Source organism: Glycine soja, chromosome 13 (assembly GCF_004193775.1).
Source record: "Glycine soja cultivar W05 chromosome 13, ASM419377v2, whole genome shotgun sequence".
NCBI classification, from domain to species: Eukaryota; Viridiplantae; Streptophyta; class Magnoliopsida; order Fabales; family Fabaceae; genus Glycine; species Glycine soja.
In genome coordinates, this window is record NC_041014.1 from 24,424,290 (window position 1) to 24,449,178 (window position 24,889).

At 35.7% G+C, this 24,889-nt stretch overlaps 3 protein-coding genes across 4 annotated transcripts; 2 read left to right on the plus strand and 1 right to left on the minus strand.

Annotated features, from left to right (window-relative positions):
- The first annotated feature begins 259 nt into the window (after positions 1-259).
- Positions 260-3,115, plus strand: LOC114381891 (pentatricopeptide repeat-containing protein At3g53700, chloroplastic-like). The gene is made up of 2 exons (XM_028341115.1): positions 260-343; positions 377-3,115. Exon 2 carries the CDS (start codon positions 415-417, stop codon positions 2,683-2,685), a length of 2,271 nt encoding a protein of 756 aa, XP_028196916.1. The 5' UTR covers positions 260-343; positions 377-414; the 3' UTR covers positions 2,686-3,115.
- Positions 3,116-7,243: 4,128 nt separating this feature from the next.
- LOC114382460 (actin-depolymerizing factor 2) lies at positions 7,244-9,107 on the minus strand. Its single transcript, XM_028341889.1, has 3 exons — positions 8,917-9,107; positions 7,806-8,071; positions 7,244-7,706 (listed from the first exon to the last, which is right to left on the minus strand). Exons 1-3 carry the CDS (start codon positions 8,917-8,919, stop codon positions 7,556-7,558), a joined length of 420 nt encoding a protein of 139 aa, XP_028197690.1. The 5' UTR covers positions 8,920-9,107; the 3' UTR covers positions 7,244-7,555.
- A 5,616-nt stretch (positions 9,108-14,723) lies between these two features.
- On the plus strand, positions 14,724-24,458 carry LOC114382459. 2 transcript variants are annotated; one of them, XM_028341887.1, is made up of 20 exons: positions 14,724-15,105; positions 15,354-16,285; positions 16,360-16,428; positions 16,509-16,707; positions 18,081-18,165; positions 18,887-18,997; positions 19,149-19,217; positions 19,327-19,408; positions 19,510-19,569; positions 19,662-19,714; positions 19,788-19,954; positions 20,324-20,489; positions 20,877-20,934; positions 21,015-21,071; positions 21,151-21,399; positions 22,137-22,198; positions 22,897-22,953; positions 23,039-23,132; positions 23,264-23,404; positions 23,974-24,458. In XM_028341887.1, exons 2-20 carry the CDS (start codon positions 15,485-15,487, stop codon positions 24,058-24,060), a joined length of 2,667 nt encoding a protein of 888 aa, XP_028197688.1. In that variant the 5' UTR covers positions 14,724-15,105; positions 15,354-15,484; the 3' UTR covers positions 24,061-24,458. The 2 variants fall into 2 exon arrangements, with proteins under 2 accessions (XP_028197688.1, XP_028197689.1); XM_028341888.1 differs by lacking the exon at positions 18,887-18,997 and having other exon boundaries at positions 14,766-15,105; positions 23,974-24,385.
- Positions 24,459-24,889: the final 431 nt, after the last annotated feature.

A 24,889-nucleotide genomic window follows, 5' to 3' on the forward strand; every position in this document is an offset into this window, starting at 1 on the left:
TTTTTTATTTTTTGTAAAAAAATCTTAAACATTAATCATTGTAAAGGATGAAATTGAACTCATTCTAAATGACCAAAACAAATATTTTAAAAATAAGATAACTAAATTGAGACTGAAAAATAAATTAGAAAAAAAATAATAATGTTTTTTCCTAATTTTAAAACAAGAAATGAAACCAATTTTCTTACACTTCCCTGGTGAAAGTATTAAAAAACAAAACGCAAAAATAGACAAACAATAAGCTTATAGGGTAGGCTCTTACCCCCAAAAGAGATTTTATTCTGGTCCTCATCCAACAACAGGGTCACTGATTTTTCACTCTCCACACACTCACAGCTCATCCATTTTGCATTCCCTGCTTTGCGACACTCCTCGAATTCTCAATGCACAGCACATGTTTGTAAAACTGTCCCAATGGCTCTCTCCTCCCTCCACTTCCACCCTCTCCCTCTCGCTTACACCGTAATAACCCAACGCCACACAACTCCTTTCTCTTTCTCACTCTCTTCCACCTTTAGATTCTCCTCCTCCTCTGCGCTCTCATCTTCCACTTCCGCTACCCACCACCCCCTCCCCCCGGACTTCTCCCCCTCCCAGCTCCTCGACCTCCTCCGCCGCCAACCCGACTCCTCCTCCGCCCTCCGCCTCTTCCAATGGGCCTCGGCCCAGCCCAACTACTCGGCCCACCCCTCCGTCTTCCACGAGCTCCTCCGCCAACTCGCCCGCGCCGGCTCCTTCGACTCAATGCTCACCCTCCTCCGCCAAATGCACTCCTCCAAAATCCCCGTCGACGAGTCCACCTTCCTCATCTTCCTCGAAACCTACGCCACCTCCCATCACCTCCACGCCGAAATCAACCCCCTCTTCCTCCTCATGGAGCGCGACTTCGCCGTCAAACCCGACACGCGCTTCTACAACGTCGCCCTCAGCCTCCTCGTCAAAGCCAACAAGCTCAAGCTCGTCGAAACGCTCCACTCGAAGATGGTCGCTGACGCCGTTCCACCCGACGTCTCCACTTTCAACATCTTAATTAGGGCTTTGTGCAAGGCCCATCAGCTCCGGCCCGCGATTCTTATGCTTGAGGACATGCCCAACTACGGGCTCAGGCCCGACGAAAAAACGTTCACCACACTTATGCAGGGGTTTATAGAAGAGGCTGACGTGGAAGGCGCGCTGAGGATTAAGGAACTCATGGTGGAGTCTGGGTGCGAGCTCACGAGTGTTTCGGTTAATGTTTTGGTGAATGGGCTTTGCAAAGAGGGGAGAATTGAGGAGGCTTTGAGGTTTATTTATGAGGAGGAAGGGTTTTGCCCTGACCAGGTTACGTTCAATGCTTTGGTGAATGGGTTATGTAGGACTGGGCATATCAAACAGGGTTTGGAGATGATGGATTTTATGCTCGAGAAAGGGTTTGAATTGGATGTTTATACGTATAACTCGTTGATCTCCGGGCTGTGTAAGTTGGGCGAGATCGACGAGGCCGTGGAGATTCTCCACCACATGGTTTCGAGAGATTGTGAGCCGAATACCGTGACTTATAACACGCTGATTGGTACTTTGTGTAAGGAGAATCACGTTGAGGCGGCCACCGAGCTTGCCCGTGTTCTTACTAGCAAGGGGGTTTTGCCCGATGTTTGTACGTTCAATAGTTTGATACAGGGGCTGTGTTTGACGAGTAACCGGGAGATTGCTATGGAGTTGTTCGAGGAGATGAAGGAGAAGGGGTGTGATCCGGATGAATTTACGTATAGTATATTGATCGAGAGTCTGTGTTCAGAAAGGAGGCTTAAGGAAGCATTGATGCTGCTGAAGGAGATGGAATTGAGTGGCTGTGCGAGGAATGTGGTGGTGTATAATACTTTGATTGATGGTTTGTGCAAGAACAATAGGGTTGGGGATGCAGAGGATATCTTCGATCAGATGGAGATGTTGGGGGTGTCGAGAAGTTCGGTGACGTATAACACGCTTATTAATGGCCTGTGTAAGAGCAAGAGAGTGGAAGAAGCTGCTCAGCTTATGGATCAGATGATAATGGAAGGGTTAAAACCTGACAAGTTCACTTATACTACAATGCTGAAGTACTTCTGCCAACAAGGGGATATAAAAAGGGCAGCTGATATTGTGCAGAATATGACTTTGAATGGGTGCGAGCCAGATATTGTTACATATGGGACACTTATTGGGGGACTGTGTAAGGCAGGGAGAGTAGATGTTGCAAGTAAGCTCCTTAGATCTGTTCAGATGAAAGGTATGGTCTTGACTCCACAAGCATATAACCCTGTGATTCAAGCACTCTGCAAAAGGAAGAGAACAAAAGAAGCCATGAGGCTTTTCAGAGAAATGATGGAAAAGGGTGATCCTCCGGATGTTATAACATACAAGATTGTTTTCCGTGGCCTCTGTAATGGTGGAGGGCCGATACAAGAGGCTGTTGATTTTACAGTTGAGATGTTGGAGAAAGGAATATTGCCGGAGTTCCCATCATTTGGTTTCTTGGCTGAAGGTCTTTGTTCTTTATCCATGGAGGACACCCTCATTCAACTCATCAATATGGTGATGGAGAAAGGAAGATTCTCACAATCTGAAACATCTATTATTAGAGGCTTCCTCAAGATTCAGAAATTTAATGATGCACTAGCCAATCTTGGAGCTATCTTGGATCGGAAAAAGCCCAGGAGATTTTGAGTGGTTAAAGCTTTGTTGTAAGTGCACTCTGGTGATGCTTTTAAGAATGTTATGGGAAAGCTCCTCATTGCATAAAGGTGCTGAAGCATATGAAGGTTCAAAACCCAGGACTCAAGGGCCAAGACCATATTACAGACTTGGAGTGAATACATTTCAGCACTAGTGTTGCCTTCATCTGGCTGGCCTCATTGATGAATACCACTTCCTCATCCTCATTGTTTCCAGTTTCAAGGGGACAATGCAAACATGTAACTTGTAGCTAGCACATTCATATGAATATTTCTTAATGGATTCAATGCATAAGAAAGGAGTTCATTCACTTCTTAATTTAAGTACTTTATTTCCAGGATGAGAATTGCAAGTTTATATTTTACATAGATTACATATGCTCAACAAGAATCTAGTCGGTCCCAAATTGGTATTATGGTTAGTACAGCAAGCATTTTACCTTAAAAGGTTAAATTTGTTTTTTGGTCGTCTAATTTATTATTTAGGTTCGATTTGATCTTCTATTTTTTTTTTCGGGTTCAATTTGGTCCTTAAATTTTTAAAATCAATTCAATTTGGTCATGTCCTCTAAGTTAAACTGACAGTGTTATGAAATGTGCATTTTGTGGCGGTTTAAAACCGCCACTAACCACTTAATGGCGGTTTTAAACCTCCATAAAGTGCAAATTCTTAACACCGTTGACCCAATTTAGACGGTAGGACCAAAATTGAATCAATTTTAAAAATTAGAGGACCAAATTGAACCTAAAAAAAATTAGAGAATCAAATTGAATCTAAAAATTAAATCAGACAACCAAAAAACTAATTTAACCTACTTTAAACTTTAAGATAGAATATGCTTCCTAATATAAGTAAACAAACATCAAATGCTATCCCATATGAACTGTCATGTGTTGGAGAAGTTCTTTCCCCAAAATGAAGTCAACTACATATGAACTCTCATATGTCTTTTAAGAATGCAGTTGATTGCTTACATGGTACTCATGACAAGGTGTCATGGCCGAAGCCTTCAATCCCTCCTTCTCAGTCTTTTTTCTTTTGGAGATTTTTGGTTGGCAAACTTCCCTCGGATGACGCCCTCTTATTGTGCCCATTTGCTCGCACTGTGGACAAGCAGGTGAAACAGCAAGGCACCTTTTGATAGAGTGCCTGTTTGGCATGTTCTTCTGGAGTTGGTTCTATCTTAGGCTGCAACCTCTTATTGCTTGAGCCCTTGGCCTTGCTCGAGAGCTGTTCTAAGGCAGTGAGTTCTCTGCTACAAGAGATCTTTCTGGCAGCTGTCATTAATACAGCATGGCTTCTTTGGCTCAGTCGGAATAACGCAAGATTCCAGAATGGCTACTTCTCCCATGCTCGCATAATATCAGACACTATTGGTGCTGTTTCTCTCTCAGGAAATCTATCTAAGGGGTTATGAAAAACTCAATTTCAGACTTCTCTATTCTCAGGGCATTTCATATCTCTCTGGCCATCTTTCCAAGGCACCCCGTATCCTCCAAATCTCCTGGCATCCTCCCTTGGCAAGCTGGTGTTAATGTAACACTGATGGTGCTGTCAGAGGCTTTCCGGCAATCGCAGCTTGTGGTGGCATTTACCGTGATTATAGAGGAAGCTTCATGGGCTGTTTTTCATTTTCTTTGGGAGTTGCTTCTTCGCCTGTTGCTGAGCTCACTAGTGCTATGGAGGCCATGAAATCGCTTTTGAAAAGGGTGGCATCTCTTGTGGTTAGGATCTGACTGGTTAGTTGTTGCAACTTTTCGCAACTTGGATACCGTGCCTTGGTACTTGAGAAATTGCTGGTTAAATTGTATTTCTCTTACTCACTCTATGCAGTTTGTGGTGTCTCATATTTATTGGGAGGATAATTGTTGTGTTGTGCTGATAGATTAGCTAATTTAGGCTTTCATCAATCTGGCTTACAATGGTAGGACTTGTTACCATCTAGTATCCAGGAGCCTTTCTTCAGGGATAATATTCGATGGTGCAACCTAGTTGGGATTAGGGTATTTGGGTTGATGCTTCCGTGTGTGTGTGTGTGTGTATATATATATATATATATATATATCATGCGTTTGGAAGTTTACTGTCTGTGAATGTATACTTCAATCTTTTGGATCTCTCAACTAGTTAAGGTTTCCTTTTTTTCTGGTTCTTGGGAGGTGTTACCGCACACTTTTGGGTGTCTATGAGACTAAACCTTACTCGTGGTACCAACGTTGCCCCTTCCTACTTTCTTGCAGGCTCAAACCCCTCACATTGTGGACCCCTCAATCGCCGAACTTGAGCTTGCTTACTATTTGAGCCACTCTAATGGGGGTTTTGCTTATTTTGATTGCAGGTGCATGAGCATGCTAGGGACTACCATAGAGCTCTAATAGTCAATAGAATTTTTTCAAATCATTGTGACCATCCAAGAGTGATCCAGACTCATTGTCATGCACCCACCCTCGTGTGGTTTAAGCTGAATACTGATGGCTCACAAGTTAGTGCATTTGTGGTAGAATAATCAAGTGAGGATGAATCGTCTTGTGACTTTTTCTTGCAATCTTGGCACTTGTATTATAACACAACCTGAATTATTGGGTATTTATCATGGTTTGAGGTTGGCCAACTGCTAAATATTTCTCATCTTATACTATCCGTGCGATCCAGCTGCTGAGTCTGAGATGTTATAGTGGTCAACCGTGTTATGTTGGTCATGGCTATCCAAATACTCATCATCATCGAGTAGTTCTGGGATAACCAAATTCATCGTGTTTACCATTAAGGAAACGGCTGTGCCAATTGCCAATGAACTTGCCAAGCATGGTCATTCACTGGACTTGGGGAAGCATAGAACAGGTTCCATCCTTCATGTATTTACGTTGCTTTATTGCCTGTGCTAGTATACGGTGTTTGCGAGGATAGTTCAATGTTTTGGTGTTGTATTTTGGTCCTTGACCCCGTTATTCAACCCCTAAAAAATGAAAGGAAAAAAAAAATTATTCTGGCTCTCCAATACGTGCTGCTACACACTTGCAAAATTTCAGTGTTAATTGTATAAGGAGTTGAATTAGGAGCTGTGTTATTATTTTATGTCTTTTCGCCCCATTCAGAAAGTTGACTCATGGGATCTTGAAAACATAAAAGATGACTGTTTCAAGTACTACTAGTTCTATAATAGTATAACTTTTCATCCATCTTAGCCAGGTGAAATATATATTCATGCCTGTTTTTTTTTTTTTGTCAATAGTCAAAGGAGACAGGTTCTATAATATACTTATATACGTAATAGCTAATGGAGCTTTCATCTTGCTCGTAGACATTTGCTATGTAATACCCGCATCAGGCAGAAGGCGCGATAAATTGTTTTTGGCTTCCCCCCTCCCTTTAATTCATAATTGTGTTTCTGGAGGAACTTCGTTAGCTACCAGATGAATTATGATTCTGTTATCATTGCTCGTTTTCCTAGCTTTAACTTGTTGGAAGGGAAAATGATTCTTGTTAAATATCTTAATCCTTTTTTTCTTTTTCTTTCTTTAACCGCTTTTAACAATTAAGTGTGCCCCATCAGGCTAAACTAGCAAATAACTTTAGAAGAATAGACAACTAACAATTTTATCACGAATATACTAGATCATTTATACATAGATTAAGAAATATTGATACATAGATTTTATTCTATATTTTTAATGCATTTTTAAAATAGAAAACAGAACAGGGCATGATTTTTATTTTTTTTGACAAAAACAGGGCATGATGTTAAAAGCTAATACATTGATTTTACTTAATGATAAACAGAGGAAAATTGAAAATTCCATAATGTTTTTCTTTCGTGTGCTATTTAATATGGTCTTTTGTCCGACACCATGACTTCATGGTTAAAGTTCACTTGGTCTGTATTGTGTGCCTAGTGTACTTACGGTTTCTGCTTCTGTGGGTACGTTGAGTATTTTCTTTTTTATTCACTCGTGCTTATAATAAGCTGTGCGCCGGAACACAAGTGTGCAGCAGTGAACCATGCATTGATTGGCACGGAGGTTTCGTTTGTGGTTCTAATAAAGCCAATAAAGGAAGCCCAGGTAGAATGCACACTTTTTTGTCAGTAAGAGATAATAATTTGTTAAAGATGCCTGAGTTTCTCGTTCTAAGAAATCACACCAAGAGTTTGAGGTGCTAATTTTATCGATTCAGTGTTTCTATTATATTTTCCATCACTTTTGCTTACAAATAAACAAAATTATTTTGGGTAAAAATGTGACAAATTCTTCAGCCTAACGTGAAAATGCTTAATTAATCGCCTTAAGCACTTGAAACTCCTACAAGAATGTGAGGAGAAAAAAGATGCAATTGTGTATCGTCTAACATAGGCATAATCAAATTTTAGAAAACTTCATTTCTGTAAAGTGAGCTATTGTTTAATACAGTACTAAATTTAACTCTCAAAGAAAAACAGCGAAAAATTACAAAGTGCTTTGTTTTAAAATGCAACAATACCAACACAATTATTTTGCATCCACAAAACTTACCCCTCCATTTTGTTATGGATGACATAGTAGGTATGAAATTGTTTTCAAGAAAGTATTTTAGTTAATTTAAGTCACAAGACATTAATAAGATGGCAACTGGCAATATTACATCAATACCTGATCCCAAATTTTCGTCCAATCACACAAAGAACAGTTACAAAATTAACTAGTAGGAATAGGGCTAAGATGACACCCAAACACGGGTTATATGTCACAAACCACAAGATACACTGGAACAAGAAAAGCTTTGTTGAAGCTGCTATAGACCTCATGTCAAAACTTGGAAAATTGAGTCCAAATTAGCCAAGTTGACCATCCCCATCACAACTCCTATTATGCATAATCAGAATCATTTAATTGGCACGGCTTTTGAACACATCAAGACCCATCTCAGTAGGATCAGTTGCTTGCAGCTCAATCTGAATCCCATCAAGCTCCCTCTTGAATCTATCTTTGGAGCTGGCATAAATCATCTTGCTCCTAACCCTAGATGTATCAGGGGACCTTCAGACAAAAGCAAGCAACAAAATTAATATAGAAAAATTAGTTACTACTTCAAATCTTCTAAGTTATGGTTGTTCAGTTTGTGTAAGAGCCTACTACCAAGCAATGAAGAAAATTCTGCTCTTTTGGCAATTCTCTTCAGTGACAAAATCAAAATCATAAACAGCATATCGACACTCGTCGGCAGGAAGACTGGCAGCGAAATCATCATAACCATTTGCAGGCTCACCCAGCTTCTCCACAATAACTTGCTTCTGCTTCTCCTCAATCTTAAAAACGATAAACCGGTACGTCCTCTTCGCCTTGAGCTCCAAAAACTTTAGCTTGCAGTCATCATGGACGGCCATACCAGATGCTGCGTTCGCCTGTAAAATTCCATACATCAACAATTAGTTGGCAGTTAACACATGAAATCAAACAGATCAACATGCCCATGTGATGTCAATTGCTATTATAACATTAACAACAATGACCAAGTTTTATTCCCCTATAAGGGGTCAACTACACTTAACAGATACAATTGAGTTAAACCATAAACTAAATCTTCAAGAAATCTATTTAAAGCAGCAAGCCCAAGCGATTATGCATAGAAAACAATAAAATAAACATAAAAATTTGTAGGCAAGGAAAAACAGGCAAAATGATTAAATATATGCCTGAGCAACAAAAAATGGATCCAAGTAATTTAGAGCAGAAAATCTAACAGAAAACAATTCAAAGACAAACCATATGCTATCATTACTACAGGATCAAGCAAGCAAGAAAAAGCTAATCCCTACACTACAATGTGATTCCAGATTAAACGGTGAAATCGATATCAAAATCAGATCTATCATCACCAAAGAACATGCGCATGAACAGTTAGCGAAACACAAAACGCGTGATTACAACTTCGATTCTACAGTGTTCAGTGTTGATGATGATAAGATCGATCATGAATCCAGCTCAATCTCAAAAGAAAAGAAAAAAAAAGCAGTAACCGCCAAAAACAGTTTACAGGAACACAGATAGAGAGAACGCGAGAACAAATATTGCCATATATTTCAAGGTTTTCGGAAGAAAACTTCAAATCGCTGGGAACTTCAGTTCAGTTCTCTCTTATCCGTTTTCTGAGGTTTAAAAAACACAATATATATATATATATATATATATATATATATATATAGAGAGAGAGAGAGAGAGAGAGAGAGAGAGAGAGAGAGGAACTAACCATTTTTTTCTCGGGGAGGAAGGACAAAAATGGAAAGTAAAGTTTGCAGCGATGCTGAAGGAGGAGATGCAGGAATGGGATTTGTTGTGGGCGAAGGTGAAGATTGGGTTGGGTTGAGGAAGGAAGGAAGGAATGGAAGGAGAAAATGAATTTAAATTGAATTTATATTGTGGCACGCGGAAGAGCGTCTCCGAGCGTCAAATTTGTGATTAATGATGGACCAATCTCAACACTCCCGGTTAATACAATTACGTGTTTAAAATGCACATAAATAATCATTTTCTTCTCCAAGGATTTGTTTGCTTCTCAGAATAAAAATAAAAATTAAATTTTTTAATTAAGATAAGTGTAAAATGTGAGTTTTATATGATAAAGTATACAAATTTTCTTCTGGTGTTTTTTCTCATCCAAATCAAACACAATCCAAATATAATTTATCTGTTGTTAATTCTGACTGATTCAATTAGAATTGAATCGAGCTCTTGGGTTAAATTTTAAGTTTGACATTTATGAAGGAAAAAATATATTTCAAATTTAAAAAAAATCTCTTATTTTTAGTTCAAAATTTCAAAAAATTATGTGACAAGTGATAATATTAACCTACATCAGAAACTAAAATAACAAAAATAATTAAGTTTAAGTATTAAAGTTACAACACAAAAACTTATAGACTTTTTTGGTATTTTATTATTTTAAGGATGAAATTATTTGTTTACCCTTAAATTGTACCAACGTTGCTTTTCAATTTTGACGTGGCTTCTGCTCTTCGATCTCGGCTTGCTGTTTCTGGGCGTATCAAGCGACATTGCGCCTAATAATCTAAACCACATACGATAATCATATAACTTTCGAAAATATTTGAGATTTTTCATTTGAAACTTTATTTTTTGTTTACATGTATTTGACTTAGATACGTTCTGGAAGTAAAACAAAATGATATTGAAAGTAGGTTAGGTTATACAAGTCATGAGACATACTTAAATATTGTTTCACTATTTTCAAATTTTCATTATACTTTTAAATGGCATTAATTCAAAACTCAGCAACATAAATTTTCAAGTGCATCATCTAGAGTACACTACTCAATGAAAGGAATTATTCTCTTAAACTATTATTATCTTTAAAAAGTATATTACATGGCTAAGTTTTGTTTTACTACTATCTTTTAAATTAATTATGATATATATGTATATATAAGCATGCATACGCTGGTGGCATACAGGCGAACGACGTCGTGTGCATGACTAAGAGTGTTTGAAAATCTGGTATAAAATAAATTTTGAGGTGAAAATAATTCTGCTAAAGGATTAGAATTTATTTATTTTTATCTGTTTGGTTAAAATAATTTTTTTAACAAACATGCACTAAGCTAACAGCTGGCTCATAATTCGGCGGCTGGCGTAAAGTGGGATATTTGTTGGTGGTTGACAATTTGCAATTGACATTTTTTCATGGAAAATTTAAATTTGGATATTTCCTGTAAAGCATGAATGAGGAAAAATAAGAGACCAACAAAGACACTTACTTGGTATTGGGTCCCCTCGATATTCTTTTTTCTGCGTCAATCCTACGCGACCCCATATTCATATTCCTTTAATTGCAACGCTGCCCAAACATTCATGTCTTCAATCACCTCACCACCACACCACAAAGTGTTGGTAACACATGTCTTTTCAATTTTTACTTACAATTAATTAAGAACGTTTCTTACGTTCAATTAAATTGATTTTGAAGCTTATGAAGATCAAAAATACTTTAAACTTATCAAGGCTAAAATTATCATTTTAAGAATGAAATTTATTTTTTTATGCCTATAGGAATTAATCAATTTGATTTAAAGATCAAATCAATCTTATCTAATTTAAAATAATTTGTATTAAGTAGATATAAGATTAAATTGGTAATAAAAGATGAATGGGGAGAAGGATAGATCCTTGCTTTGAATACTCCTACTAAAAAAATTAACAAACATTTTTCTTTATAAAAAGTTATATTGGATTTGCTTTTGTTTTTTTTTTTTCTATCTTGTTAGAAAATAATAAGTAAACTACTGGTATATTTTATCTCTTTTGCGAATTTTGTAGAAATGGTATATTAAATTAATATTTAAGATTACAAATCTTGTTTTATTTAATTCTTGATTTTATAATATTTTGATAAAAAAAAATTCTTGATTTTATAATTAAACTACATTATTGATGTTAATTTTCTAGTCATATTATTATGAGACTCGTGTAATGTTTTAGGATTAGAATGGAAATTATTATAATAGCCCACATGATAAAGATTGTGGATGAAAATGAAAGTTCTTTCTACTTTTGTTTTTTCTTGAAAACTCTTTTCCAACAATTGATTGCTTAATTTTAAACTAATCAATCGGGAATTAACTGGCATTGATTTAGATAATACTGTATCTAGTGTCTTTTTATAATTTTTTTAGTTTAAAAGTAAGAAAGGAAGAAAATGAATTTTAATAAAGTGGGAGATATGGAGGAGATATATTTTTTCTTTATTTAGTTTTTTTTTTATTAATCATATGTATCTTTCACATAAGACAAGAATTTGGTTTAAGAGAATAGTTAAGAGAAACAAAAAAATCTTGGTAACACATGAATTAATTAACATATAATTATTTCATTTTAGTCCATAGTCTCTACCACAAAGAGATAAAGGAAAAAATGTTTTTTTTTGGGTGTGTGTGGATTGATTTAAGAGCAGAGAAGGAAAATATCATTTCATTTAATTTTTTATTCCATGTTGGAACCCTAAAAAAATATCAAACCTTATTATTGATGATTTTGTTTAATTTGCATTATGGAGAAAAAATTGGATAATATACTAAAATTACATGTAAAAGGATGTCAATCTAAAACATATTTTAAAACTTTGGATAATATACTAAAATTATATGTAAAAGGATGTCAATCTGAAACATATTTTAAAACTTTTTAAAAAAGATTTAGTGAATAAACTGTTCAAGATTTATTGAAAAACTCATCTTCTCTGTGAGTCATGTTAACAAGGGAAACAAATCAAAATTTATTTTAAATCTAAAAATGTTACTTTTACTACTAGATTGACACAACTATTACATATGATTTTATTTGGATCAACTCAAACGCTAAGTCTAGGAGGAAAGAAATATAACTTTGTCGTAGTTGATGACTATTCAAGATATACATGGGTTTACTTTCTTACATATAAACATGTGTCTTTCAAAGTATTTGAGATATTTTGTAAGAGAGTTCAAAATGAAAAAGGATTTTGTATTTCTTCTATCAGAAGTGATCATGGAACTGAATTTGAGAATGTTGACTTTAAATCATTTTGTGAAAGAAATGGTATTTTTCATAACTTTTCATCATCAAGAATACCTTAACATGATAGAATAGTTGAAAATAATAATATAACTCTACAAGAAATAGTTAGGATCATGCTTTGCGAAAACTCACTTCCTAAATACTTTTGGGCATAAGTAGTAAACACAATTTGCTATGTTCAAAACAAAATATTGATATGACCATTGATAAAATAAAAAAAGACTTTTTATGAACTTTGGAGAGGAAGAAGACCCAATATCTCATACTTTCATCCATTTGGATGTGAGTGTTTTATCCTTAACACCATATATCAACTTGTAAAGTTTGATTCAAAGATGGATAAAAGTATCTTCGTGGGGTATTTTGACACATCCAAAGCTTTCATAGTGTTTACCTCAAGAACTTTAGTTATGGAAGAATTTATCCATGTTAAGTTCAATGATGGTCTAACAACTGATAGGAAGCTATCAGATCTTGAGGATGATTTTGCATAAATGCAAATTGGTTTGTCTGATGCACCCGAGATAGACAAAGTAAAATAGTCTGATGAAATTCTTCCTCAATCTGGAGAATCATCAAGTCAACAACCTCAAATTAAGGACTGGAAATTTGTTAACTATCATCCTCAAGATCAAATAATTGGAGATCAAATTGAACGAGTCAAAACATCATTCAAAGATCTTGCGTTTTGTGCTCGTGTCTAAAATTGAACATAAGACGATAGGTGAAACTTTGACTGATGATAATTTGATCGTTGCAATGGAATAAGAACTCCACCAATTCAGTAAAAACAATGTTTGGGCACTTGTTTCCAAACCTGATGACAATAATATTATTGGAACAATGTGCGTTTTCAATGATAAATCGGATGAACAAGGTAAGGTGGTAAAAAATAAAGCTAGGTTAATAGCTCAAGGTTATAACTAACAAGAAGGTATATGTTTCACAAAAATATTTGCTCGTTACTAGACTTGAAGTTATAAAAGAAGAAGTGTATGTGAAACAACCTCTTGGGTTTGAAGACCATACGTTTCTAGCTCGTGTTTTCAGACTAAAAAAGACTCTATATGGTTTGAAACAATCATCACATGCTTGGTATGACAGACTAAGCTCGTTTTTTTAGAAGTTAGTTTTATGAAAGGCAAAATGGATACTACTTTTTTTTAGAAGAAAAGTCATCAAAGATTTCATTATAGTTCAAATTTATGTTGATGATATCATTTTTTGAGCTACTTATGAATCTCTATGCAAAGATTTCCTTTATCTAATGAATAATGAATTCAATATCAGCATGATATGAGAACTTAAGTTCTTTTTAGGGCTTCAAATTAAGCAAGACGGTAAAGAAATATACATACATTAGCAGAAATACACTAAAGAGCTTCTGAAGAAGTTCAAGATGAAAGGTATCAAACCAATGAAAATACCTATGCATGCTTCCAATCCTCTAAGCAGAGACAAATAAGATAAACCAGTAGATCAGACAATCTACAAAGGTATGATTGACTAACTTTTATATCCAATTGTCAGTGGACCTGATATTATGTATAATGTATGTATGTGTTAGATTTCAATATGATCCTTGAGAGTCACATCTCAAAGTTGTTGAGAGGATCTTACACTATTTAGTAGGTAACACTAACCAAAGTTTGTTCTATAAGAAAAATCAATATTTTATGTTAGTAAGACAATGTGATGTAAAATATGTAGGAGATAGAGTTGAACAAAAAAATACAAATGGTGGATGCCATTATATTGGACCTTGTTTGATATTTTGGGCAAGTAAGAAGTAGAACTTCACCTCTCTATCAACAACAGAGGCTAAGTTTGTGTCTATTGCAAGTTGTTACTTACAACTCTTATGGGAAAAAAAGTATTAGTTATGTGTATTTTTTGGGAGTGAAAAAAATTTGCAATCCAACAAAATCATGATTCGTTTGTGCAATTTTTTCACCCCCAAAAAAATACACAACAAAAATACATTTCCATTGTGTTTTGTGTTGAGAAACACAACAGAATTAGACTTTTGTTGTGTATTTTTTGTTTTGTGAAAGAACAATGAAAGTATGATTCGGTGTGTCCCTCAACTCAAAACACAACGAAAAAAAGTTACCATTGTGCAACAATACAAAAAAAAAATACAAAAGGGTTAGAGGTGTAGGAAAAAAGAGAATGGTAAAATGGACAATTTACTTTGTCTATAGCAAATTTGACGGTGAGAATAGCATTGTCCTTACTCCACCCGAGAAGGGGAAGTTACCCGGTCCATTCTACATACCCAAAAATAATTCTTATTATTTTTTTCTTAACATATAAGTAGATGACCCTTGGTTACACGTGTTAACTTGCACGACACTTCATGAGAAAAAACGGCTGAGGAGGGCCACCGTTGGATCCCAGCAATGCCACGTAGCGCAATGTAAAAGGCCCAACTCGAGTGGGTCCCATCACATTTATCCATTTGTCTTCTGGCCTCTTCCGAAATATCGTGACGCCATTTTATTTTTGGGACAGTTGTTGTTTCTTTTTACGAAACTCATCGCCTTCTGCTCCTCTCTGCTTTCCATAAAGTTGAAATCTCAAGCGCGAACCAAGCCTTTCGCTTCAGTTCGTTACCGCCCTCTCAGCTTTCGCTCTCTCTCCCTCCCCCTCCGTCCAACCAAACCCTAACACTCTCCAATCTCACTTCTCTGTCTCGAATCTCTTTGAGTGCAGAGCTCACTGCTCTTCCCCAATCTCAGATCTGTTACTCCAAAACTCGATTCATGGCTCCTGGAGCGCGTCTTTCGATTTTCTTTTAATTCTAGGGATTGGAGGCTAATCGGATTTGAGTTTTTATTGGATTTTTAATTGGTGTTGTGGTTTTGAGGTAGGTTTCTTACTGTTCGTTATTGTCGTTCTTCTTTTTTTTTTTTGTGTCTTCAAAATGAATGAATTAAAGGTTACGCGGTTTTGGTTTCATTCGAAGAACCGTCTCGAAACTTCCTTTGGACGCGTTGATTGGAATATTAACTGTTTTTTTTTTTGTTTTTTTTCGATGCTATTTTAGTGTTTTCCGTTGTGCATAGCCGCGAATTGATCGGAATGTGTGTTTCTAATTGTGAATTTTGTGCGTAGGCTTTGATTTGACACGAATCTTGTGTGGAAGTTCAAGTCTGTTCGAGTTTCTTCGTGAATGCTGTGCGGCAGTGGTGTTTATCTGGTAGTTACCACGTTTGGATTCCCAGGGGCTCTGTTCTTTGATTTTGATGGGAGAAGAAGTGGTTTGTGTGCATGCATTAGAAGAAGGAAAGCAGGAGAACAATGAGGAGTCAAGGACGGAACTGAAGCGTGACTACGACCAATGCGTTGCTGATACTGAACCTCACCTGTCTCCTAATAAGAAACAAGCGAAAGAAGTTTCCAATGATGAAGTGCGCTCTGAGGTTTCTAACCCCAACGTTTCTGCAGCAGAGCTTGCGCAAACTTTTCAAGATATCAGTAGCCAACCAACTGAATCCGAAAATGTCAACCATGCAGAGTGTGGGGAACTGACGTCTACTTGTTTGGAGAATTCAAGTTCTGATGAGACCTTGAGTGATGAAGCCGGTGAACAGAATAATAATAATAATAATAATACTTCTCAGAGTGATAAGGACACAAGTAGTGCTGCAATGACATCCTGTGTAGTGATGGAAATCCCCAAGCATGCGAGTTCATCTGGTATCAGGAAAATTACTTTTAAGTTCAGTAAGAAGAAGGAGGACTATGATTACCAACTGCCTCCACCTATGCACCATCCTGCTCTTTACAATGATGGCAATTACATTGGCTTTCATGGGGATGATGAAGAATATTTGGCAAGGGATGATTGTAGTGGTGGGTCGTTAGAAAGCCCGTGTGGAATGGGATATGTTCGTGATGGAGATTTGGACTTGTACACTCGCAATATGGAATTGAAAATGTCCAAGAAAGTAGTCCCCAACTGCTACCCTACAAATGTCAAAAAGCTTTTATCAACTGGCATCCTTGACGGAGCTGTAGTGAAGTATATTTACAATCCTGGAAAGGTAAAGCTCACATTCATTGTCTTTTTTTATATACTCATGCTTGGTTTCTTCTTATGTTTTGAAGTTGTTGTCAGGTTGAGCTACAGGGGATTATTGATGGTGGCGGATATTTGTGTGGCTGTTCAATGTGCAATTACTCTAGAGTAAGACATGCGCTTTGTTTCGTTATGTTTGGAGATTCTGTTCTGTATTTACAAGATGGCTAACTTTATCATTTTCTCAGGTTCTTAGTGCCTATGAGTTCGAGCAGCATGCTGGGGCCAAGACTAGACATCCAAATAATCATATATTCTTAGAAAATGGAAGACCGATATATAGTATTATACAGGAAATAAAAACTGCTCCACTCAGTCTACTAGATGAGGTTATAAAGAATGTGGCTGGTTCATCTGTCAATGAGGAGTCCTTCCAGGCTTGGAAAGGTGAGAATCATTTCTCTGGCAAGAAGTTTTTATTAGAAACTCTTGTGTCCAGCTATCTGAACAGTGAATACTATAAAATAAGAACCAGTTATATTTCTCCGTAGGCATTCTGTATCACTTTCTTTTATTGCCATATCCTTCCCAACAGAAGTCATTTTTAGTCTCTTTGATGTGGTCCACACATTTCATCCTATCTGGAATCTATCCTTACATAAAACTTACATAGCACTTGGTTAGGGGTTATAAGGTTGGCTTAGTGGAGAAGGGAGGGGGAAGGGGGGAGAGGTTGTGGGTTCGAATCCCCCACTAACAAACTACTAACTAACATTTGCCGATAAAAGAAAACATAGCGTTTGGTTGGAAGAAAATGGAGGAAGGGGGGGGGGGGATTTGGAAGGGAGGAAACATACTTGAAGCTTTTAGGCTTTGCTGACTAAATTATCCCCAACCTGAAAACTTAAGTGTAATTACTTTATCGATCTACAATAATGCTATTTCTTCCTCTCCTCCCCTCTTTAGAATCCCTGCCTCTCCCTCCTCTATATTTAGAATTTAACTTCCTTTAAACCAAAAACTTGGTGTAGTTTCTAACATTTTTTTATTTGAAGATTAGAAAGTATCTGTTGGTTGGCTGCTTCTGTATTTTTATTTTGCTACACTGTGGTCTTCTATACTCTTAATAGCCCACATGTGGTATTAAGTGTAGTGGGATTTAAATAAAATAAAAGAAGAGAAAAGGAAATGGTTTGGAGGTTAAATAAATTAGAAGAGTGATATGAAAGAAAGAAACTAACAATATAAGAGTGGCGGAACAGTTGTGAATTAAACTTCCATTTGGAATCAGCACTAAATGGAATAAGAAAGCATTAATGGTATAAAAGGGTAACAGTCAAATAAACTCTTATATTTCATTGAAATTGAGAATACTTTAGTAACTTTTCCTTGTGCAAAACCTTAACTTGTACAAAATTTATTTTGAAATGGAGTACAAAAAATATGGGTGTTAAGAATTATTTTTTCCCTGTATTTTGTTAGAGCTAATCATGATATAGTCTTGATCTTATTCTATTGGAGAGTATTATTACCAAGCTCTCCAACTTTCCTAGAAGGTTGAGCTGTTAGGTGAAAGCTTATGAATGGGTTTGTATCTAACAGTTATCATTACAAAACACCCAGGAACTGGAAGGAATAAACTCAATAAAGATTTAAAATATAGAGTATCCCATGCATGTTGTTTGGTGTAACTTGCATGGGAAGACACATTAAGCGTATAGATGCATATTTCTCATGACAAATAGTAAGAGATGTTTCTTTTGCTTTGCTTTAGGTCTTGATTTTTCTTATATATATTTTCTTTGCCTTGGGTTCTGCAGAAAGTCTTCTACAAAGCAATGGCAAGGTTCAGGCTCATAAAAGTTATAGCACCAAACTTGTCGGTATGCCTCATACAAACATAAGGTGAACCCGAAATAAACCCAAAAAGCATTCCCTATGTCTTGCTTATTCAGCTTGTTTAGTTCATTTGGATATTGGCAACCTTTTCAATTAAGGAATTCTATAGTGAACAGGACATATCTGATTTCCCCCCCCACCAGAAGTAGTTCTTGCTGTCAATGTGTTCATTTTTAATAGTAAAAGAAACTTGCTCTAAATGCCAAGACATTGATGGTTAACCACATTATTGGTGCAAATGTTCAATGGACCTTCTTAAGCAAGAATAACATCTCATGTTTTGTTTATGTGATGCCTTTATCTTACTTCTCATCACTAAAGCATGTGAACTAGGGCATTTGCTTGTGCTTTTAAAGCCTCGTTAATGGTGGTCTCAAGTTAATTTGCTTAGTCCTGATGCTTTGTCAGCCAGTGCTTTCAGGATTTGGGAATTGGTGCTTGTTGAATTGAAACTTAATCAGATTTTGTAATTCTATGGTTTTGTTAAAGGAAAACAATTTCATTTTCACCTGAGTTTTGCTATGGTGTTATCTATGAGAGCTGCTGCCAATTTAATTTTAGTGCTTTTTTATTTTGGAATTTTGGAGAACTCTAAATTCAATTTTATTTATGTCTGTCAATTGTTAATATTTTCAATTTTTTTTGTCATTAAGTTAATGAAATTTGGCTCCATTTTAAAAGAAAAAAAGACTGACAAAACTTGTTACCTATTAAATTGTTGTTCCAGTCAATCTGTAGAAAGTACAAGCCATTTGTCATCTTTGCATGTACCGAGTCATTATGAGCAGCACATGTATATGAATCAGACAACTGATGAATGGAAGCGTGTGGTGAAAAAGTTTGTCCTCTCTCTTGGTTCAATTACTTATACCCATACTTGATTGTTGAGAATGTGCTTGAGCAGTCTTCATATGTATAAGGTTATATGGTCAATTAAGTTATAGATTTTTCCTTAAGATTCAATTATTCACAGTACACCTTTTTTGCAGGCCAAGCTCCTACACTTCTAACTCAGGTGTACTGCAGAAAAGAAGTGCTGATGGTTGCACTAAGAGAAGGTACTTTTGTTTTGTTTTTGGGGATGCCTGTTCCATTCCTCTAGCTTCTCTATGTGAATTGCAATAGCTTAGCTACTGTAGTTTGAATTTGATTTTTTGCTTTTATCAGGGACAATGATTTACACAGGTTGCTTTTTATGCCAAATGGGCTACCAGATGGTGCTGAGTTGGCTTACTATGTCAAAGGACAGGTGTCTTAATATTTTCTTTAAATATTTTTTGTCATTTGGTGCTTATGGGTTGATTTGCACTTGATTTTTATTCTTTTCCATGATTAATGTGTGTGTTTCAGAAATTACTTGGAGGTTACAAACAGGGAAACGGGATAGTCTGTGGTTGTTGTGATATAGAGGTACGATCATATAACTGTGTGCACAAAATATTTTGTTTATGCAAACATAAATGCTACTATAAGCTTTTACTATTTGCATTATGTGTAAACAGATAAGCCCTTCACAGTTTGAAGCCCATGCTGGAATGGCTGCTAGGCGTCAACCGTGAGTAGAATTTAAAAGAATCTAAATGACTGATCTGTTTTTCTATATATTGAAATAATTTGTCCTTTTGCAGTTACCGACACATATATACTTCCAATGGATTAACACTTCATGACATAGCTCTATCGTTGGCAAATGGTCAAAACCTTACCACGGGAGACAGTGATGATATGTGTGCAGTATGTGGAGATGGAGGAGATTTGATTCTTTGCAATGGATGCCCCAGGGCATTTCATGCAGGTGAACAAATTGTCTTCAACAATTCTTAAGTTATTAATTATTTACAAATATTGTAATGTTTTCATGTGCTTTTCTTGTCCATTATATTTAAAAAATATATCCACTGTTGTGTGTAATTTGGATGATGAGTGATGATGTCTATCATCTACACGTTGCAAGAAAGTGTGCTTTATTGTATTCATATGCTGCATACAACATAACATATTGCATAACATATTGTCTGTCTTGCTACCTCATTTTGTTCAGTGATATACCATGCTTAGGTCACTTTAGTAGCAGATATTGTGAAATTACTATGGGAAAATAAAGTGGTTTGGAGGTAAAGTGACAGGATTTGTTAACATTTGGCATTTTCTGGTTCAATTGCAGCCTGCTTGGGTTTACAGTGTGTTCCAGATAGTGGTTGGCAATGTCTAAATTGTATAGATAATGCTGGTAATGGAAGAGAATCTTCTATTGTGAGGCCAATCATGATACGATTGACACGCGTTGATAAAACACCAGAAGTTGAAATGGGAGGATGTGTTGTTTGCAGGTAGGTTATATGGTTTGTTTATCTTAAAAAGAATTTAACAAAACAATCAATTTTTGACAATTTTATGAGGAAGATGTTTCCTACAAAAGTGTGCAATTTTACTTTCAAGTAAGATTTTGGATTTTGGCTCATGGTATATAGTGGTTCAGTAGCATATGTTGTTAGGAGGTCAAAGCAATGCATGTGTATGGCATGTAATGTGGTGGTAGAATTAATGATGATTCATGGAAATAAGCCATTGAATTTTGAAATTTTGGTATTAATGTTTTTTTTTAATGACAATGTGTGCAGAATTTAAGCTATCTGTATTGGGTTTTTCTGCTAGAGAAAGCTCAGTTTGGTTTTTAGTATTATACTAATGTGCTAATTGTGTTGATTGGTCAACAGGGAACATGATTTCAGTGTTGCTAAATTTGATGAACGAACAGTAATAATTTGTGACCAGGTATGATTTATACATGATGACATTTGTATTTAACTGTCCTTTTTTAGAAAGTTAAGTATATTTTGCTGGTTGTTATCCAGTGTGAGAAGGAGTATCATGTTGGCTGCTTGCGGGACATGGGGCTATGTGAGTTGGAAGTAAGCACTGGATCTTTAGCAAATATTTTTATGATACTTGCATTTGTTTTTAATTTTTCATTATCATATCTTATGACAGGAGCTGCCCAAGGATAAGTGGTTTTGTTGTGATGACTGCAATCGAATATATGCTGCTCTACAGAATTCAGTTTCTGCTGGAGCAGAAATTATACCAGCTTCCTTTTCAGAACTAATAATCAGGAAGCATGAGGACAAGGGATTATGTACCTATGGGGCCATGAATGATATCCAGTGGAGAATTTTAAGTGGAAAAAGTCGTTATCCTGAACATTTACCATTGCTTTCACGAGCTGCTGCAATTTTCCGAGTGAGTATTCATGGCTTCCAAGCATGTTAATAGTTATACTTGATTTTTTATGCTGTTGATATTTCATATTTGTTCACGTTTCATTGGTTCTATCATCTGCACCTAGCTTACCTAAAACAGTTCAAATTTGTTAAAGTATATAAAGAATAGGTCTATTACAAATGCTGTAATATTAATGATTACTGTATTGTAACTTGCTTTCTTGATGAGAAAACTTTCCTTGTCATATAGAATGCTGTTTACATTGTGTTTTCATTAGTGGCTTTGTCTTAGCCATTACAAGAAAAGTAATCCCCCGTCTCTCGAAATCTGATCCCTTAATTTTTTACATGATAAGAAAGAATTCATGGATTCTGTATATGTTTGGAATCAAATATTTTTGAATTGGTTTGTTTATAAGTGCAATGTTTTGTTTGGCATGTTATAAAATAGGGATCTTTTGATTCAGAATTTTTTTTAGCTGTGTTTTAATAGCAATCCACTCAAAACTGGTTGGATTTGAGTGTATTTAATTGGAATTTAGTTTTAATTGTTGGAATTAACATTTTGTTCTTTAGTTAAGTTGTTTAACCATTCTTAATAGGGTAATAAACTAGTTCTACCTTTATCTTTCTTATTCTACCATTTGATTATTGTGTGTTGGCCGTTGGTTATTCAGTGGCATTGAAATTGTCTGTTATATATATGTTGTGTTATGATGTTATCCACTTCTCATGCTATGGGAATTGTTTTGGCAGGAATGTTTTGATCCCATAGTTGCCATTTCTGGTCGTGATCTGATTCCTGTTATGGTCTACGGGTAAGCAAATATGGATAATTTTATTATAGATCAGTGTGGTTGATTCTTACATGTGCAGCCTTCTGTATTCTTGTGCTTCCTTCCTAGGGATGATTTATTGCACTATGGATTATTAACAGTCAAATGTTAGTATGGCTGGTGGATAAGTTGAATCTGACTTGAATTATGATGAATATGCATATTTCCCTCTATCACTCTCTCCTCCACTCCTCCCCCCCCCCCCCCCCCCCCTGCATAGTTACTGGTTGATGGTAAAACTAGTCTGTAGCCTCTCTGAGCTTTTGTTGCATCAGAACATACATGTTTTAGGGTGAATTAAATTTGTATCTACTTATCTATCACAAGCGGTGTTTGTTTTGAAGTTCTCTTCAACATCTGAATTAAATTTGTACCTTAGCTATAGTCATATTTGGTTATCTATTATTTATCCCTTCCTGTTATAAATATAATATAACCAAGCATACTGAACTTAGCTTTGATTTTTCTTGTATTTGGTACTTCCGGTACCACTTTGTTTTGTTTAATACAATCTTTTTCTGATTTAAAAAAAGAAAGAATTTATATTGTTTAAGAGTCTTGGTATGAATTTTTAGTGGACACGAGTCACATGGGTGATGCATGTGTTGCACAGCCAGGATTCTAATAATCTTTTAGATCATTTTTTTCTGTTAATATATTGTATTTTGAATTTTGTGCAGGAGAAATATTTCTGGCCAAGAGTTTGGGGGAATGTATTGCATTGTTTTAATTGTGAAGTATGTTGCTATCTCCAGTTTCCTTATTTTCTTGATAGTGCTTCGATTTGGTTGTATTGACATTGAATTTATCATACTCGCACAGTTATGTTGTAGTATCTGCTGGGCTTCTTAGGATTTTTGGCCGTAATGTTGCTGAGCTTCCACTTGTTGCCACAAGCAGAGCACATCAAGGAAAAGTAAGCAACTTATTCATGCATGACACCCAAAATTGAAAAAGTTGATTGATACATGCATTTCAATAACACTTATTTATCTTTCAAAGATGTTAGTGAGGATAAGTTTCATTAACTCGCGATTTTCCATTTAGGGTTATTTTCAAGTGTTGTTCTCTTGCATAGAGAGGTTGCTGTCTTCTCTAAACGTGGAAAAGTTGGTGCTTCCTGCAGCCGGGGATGCTGAGTCAATTTGGACTAAGAAATTGGGCTTCCGAAAGATGAGTGAAGATCAGGTAAGTCCATCCTTCTACATTTACTGGTTTACTAGGGAAAGTAGATTTTACCTATGTACTCAGAAGTGAGAACCCAATAAACTAATTAATAGATTGAATAGGTCAAATCAAAATGTGCGAATTCTTCTTTATGTGTTAGACTATAAATCACATAGATAATAAATAGGTTTGCTGGTCTTGAGATATTAGCGACCATAGGTTTGATTCCATATTGCAAGGCTGCAATGTGGTTAGCTGTTAATTATGTGCAGTGGCACAAGTTCTGTGAAGAAAAAAGGCCAACTTAACTCAAATATGACCTGTAAGAAATCAAAAATGGTTTTTTTTTTTTTGTTGAGAAAGTGTTACCAATGAACTTGTACTATTTTCAATGAAAACTTTTTATTTATTGGTTTCAACGAGTAATTCATTCAGCAGTACAGCACATTTATTTTATTTACTGATATAATATAATAATAAGAGCATGGTTGTGGTCATGGTGACGTGAGTTAAAAATTTGAAGAAATTGTTGCAGACATCAACAAGCATTGACAATTAAGCTTCTTTTTTTTTTTTTTTTTCTTGGGCAGTTATCCAAACATCTCAGAGAGGTGCAGCTAACACTCTTCAATAAAACTTCAATGCTGGAGAAGACAGTGCAGCTGGCTATAGAATGAATTTTATCTGGTGTTGTAACTAATTTTTGGCTATTTATTCATTTTTTTAGCATTTTCCTCACTGTAACGTTGCTGCGATGTTCATGCTGCCGTATTGTTCTTTTCTTAATTTTTTGTTTCCCACGTAGTATGGGTGGTTGTGGCTTGGTCTTGGTTCCAGCCAGCCATGTCTCTTTTTGTACAATGTAGGATAAAAAGGCGTAAAAAATAGGGAACATGGCCTAGAAGGAAGTAGAGGAGTTCCAAAGAGCCAGCATGCTGACCAATTTTATTTTTTTTAATTAGCATGCATGTTGGATATATAAAATCCTACTGTATTGATTTTTTTTTCCTCCAAAAAAATTGTGCATCTTTGCAGTGAATTTAAATTCATGAAGCTTGGCTCTCTTTGGAACTTACACACCACGATGAATGGTAGTAGCAAAATATTTATGAATGAATGTATCGACTAACACTTATTTTTTTGCCAAAGTCACGGTTCTTGGCATGGAGGTGATTAATGCTACTGTTATTCTCGTCTCGTGGTGTTATAATTTTTAATAATTATATATCTAATTAGGAGTGTGCTAGTAATACACTCTATTACATTTTTTTCCGAACATTTTATTAAAATTTACAAAATTAAAAGACTCATATTGGAATTTACAAAATATTATAATTTTCAGTAAATTTGTCAATAATGTTAAAAAGAGTGTTGTTTGTATTTTTCATCTTATTAATATCTACTCCTGTACTGCATTTGACTTGTGTACACAAGACTTTTTTAACCAATTTATAGAATTGAGAAAAAGTTAATATAATTAGTGATATTAAAATTGGTATTACTTTT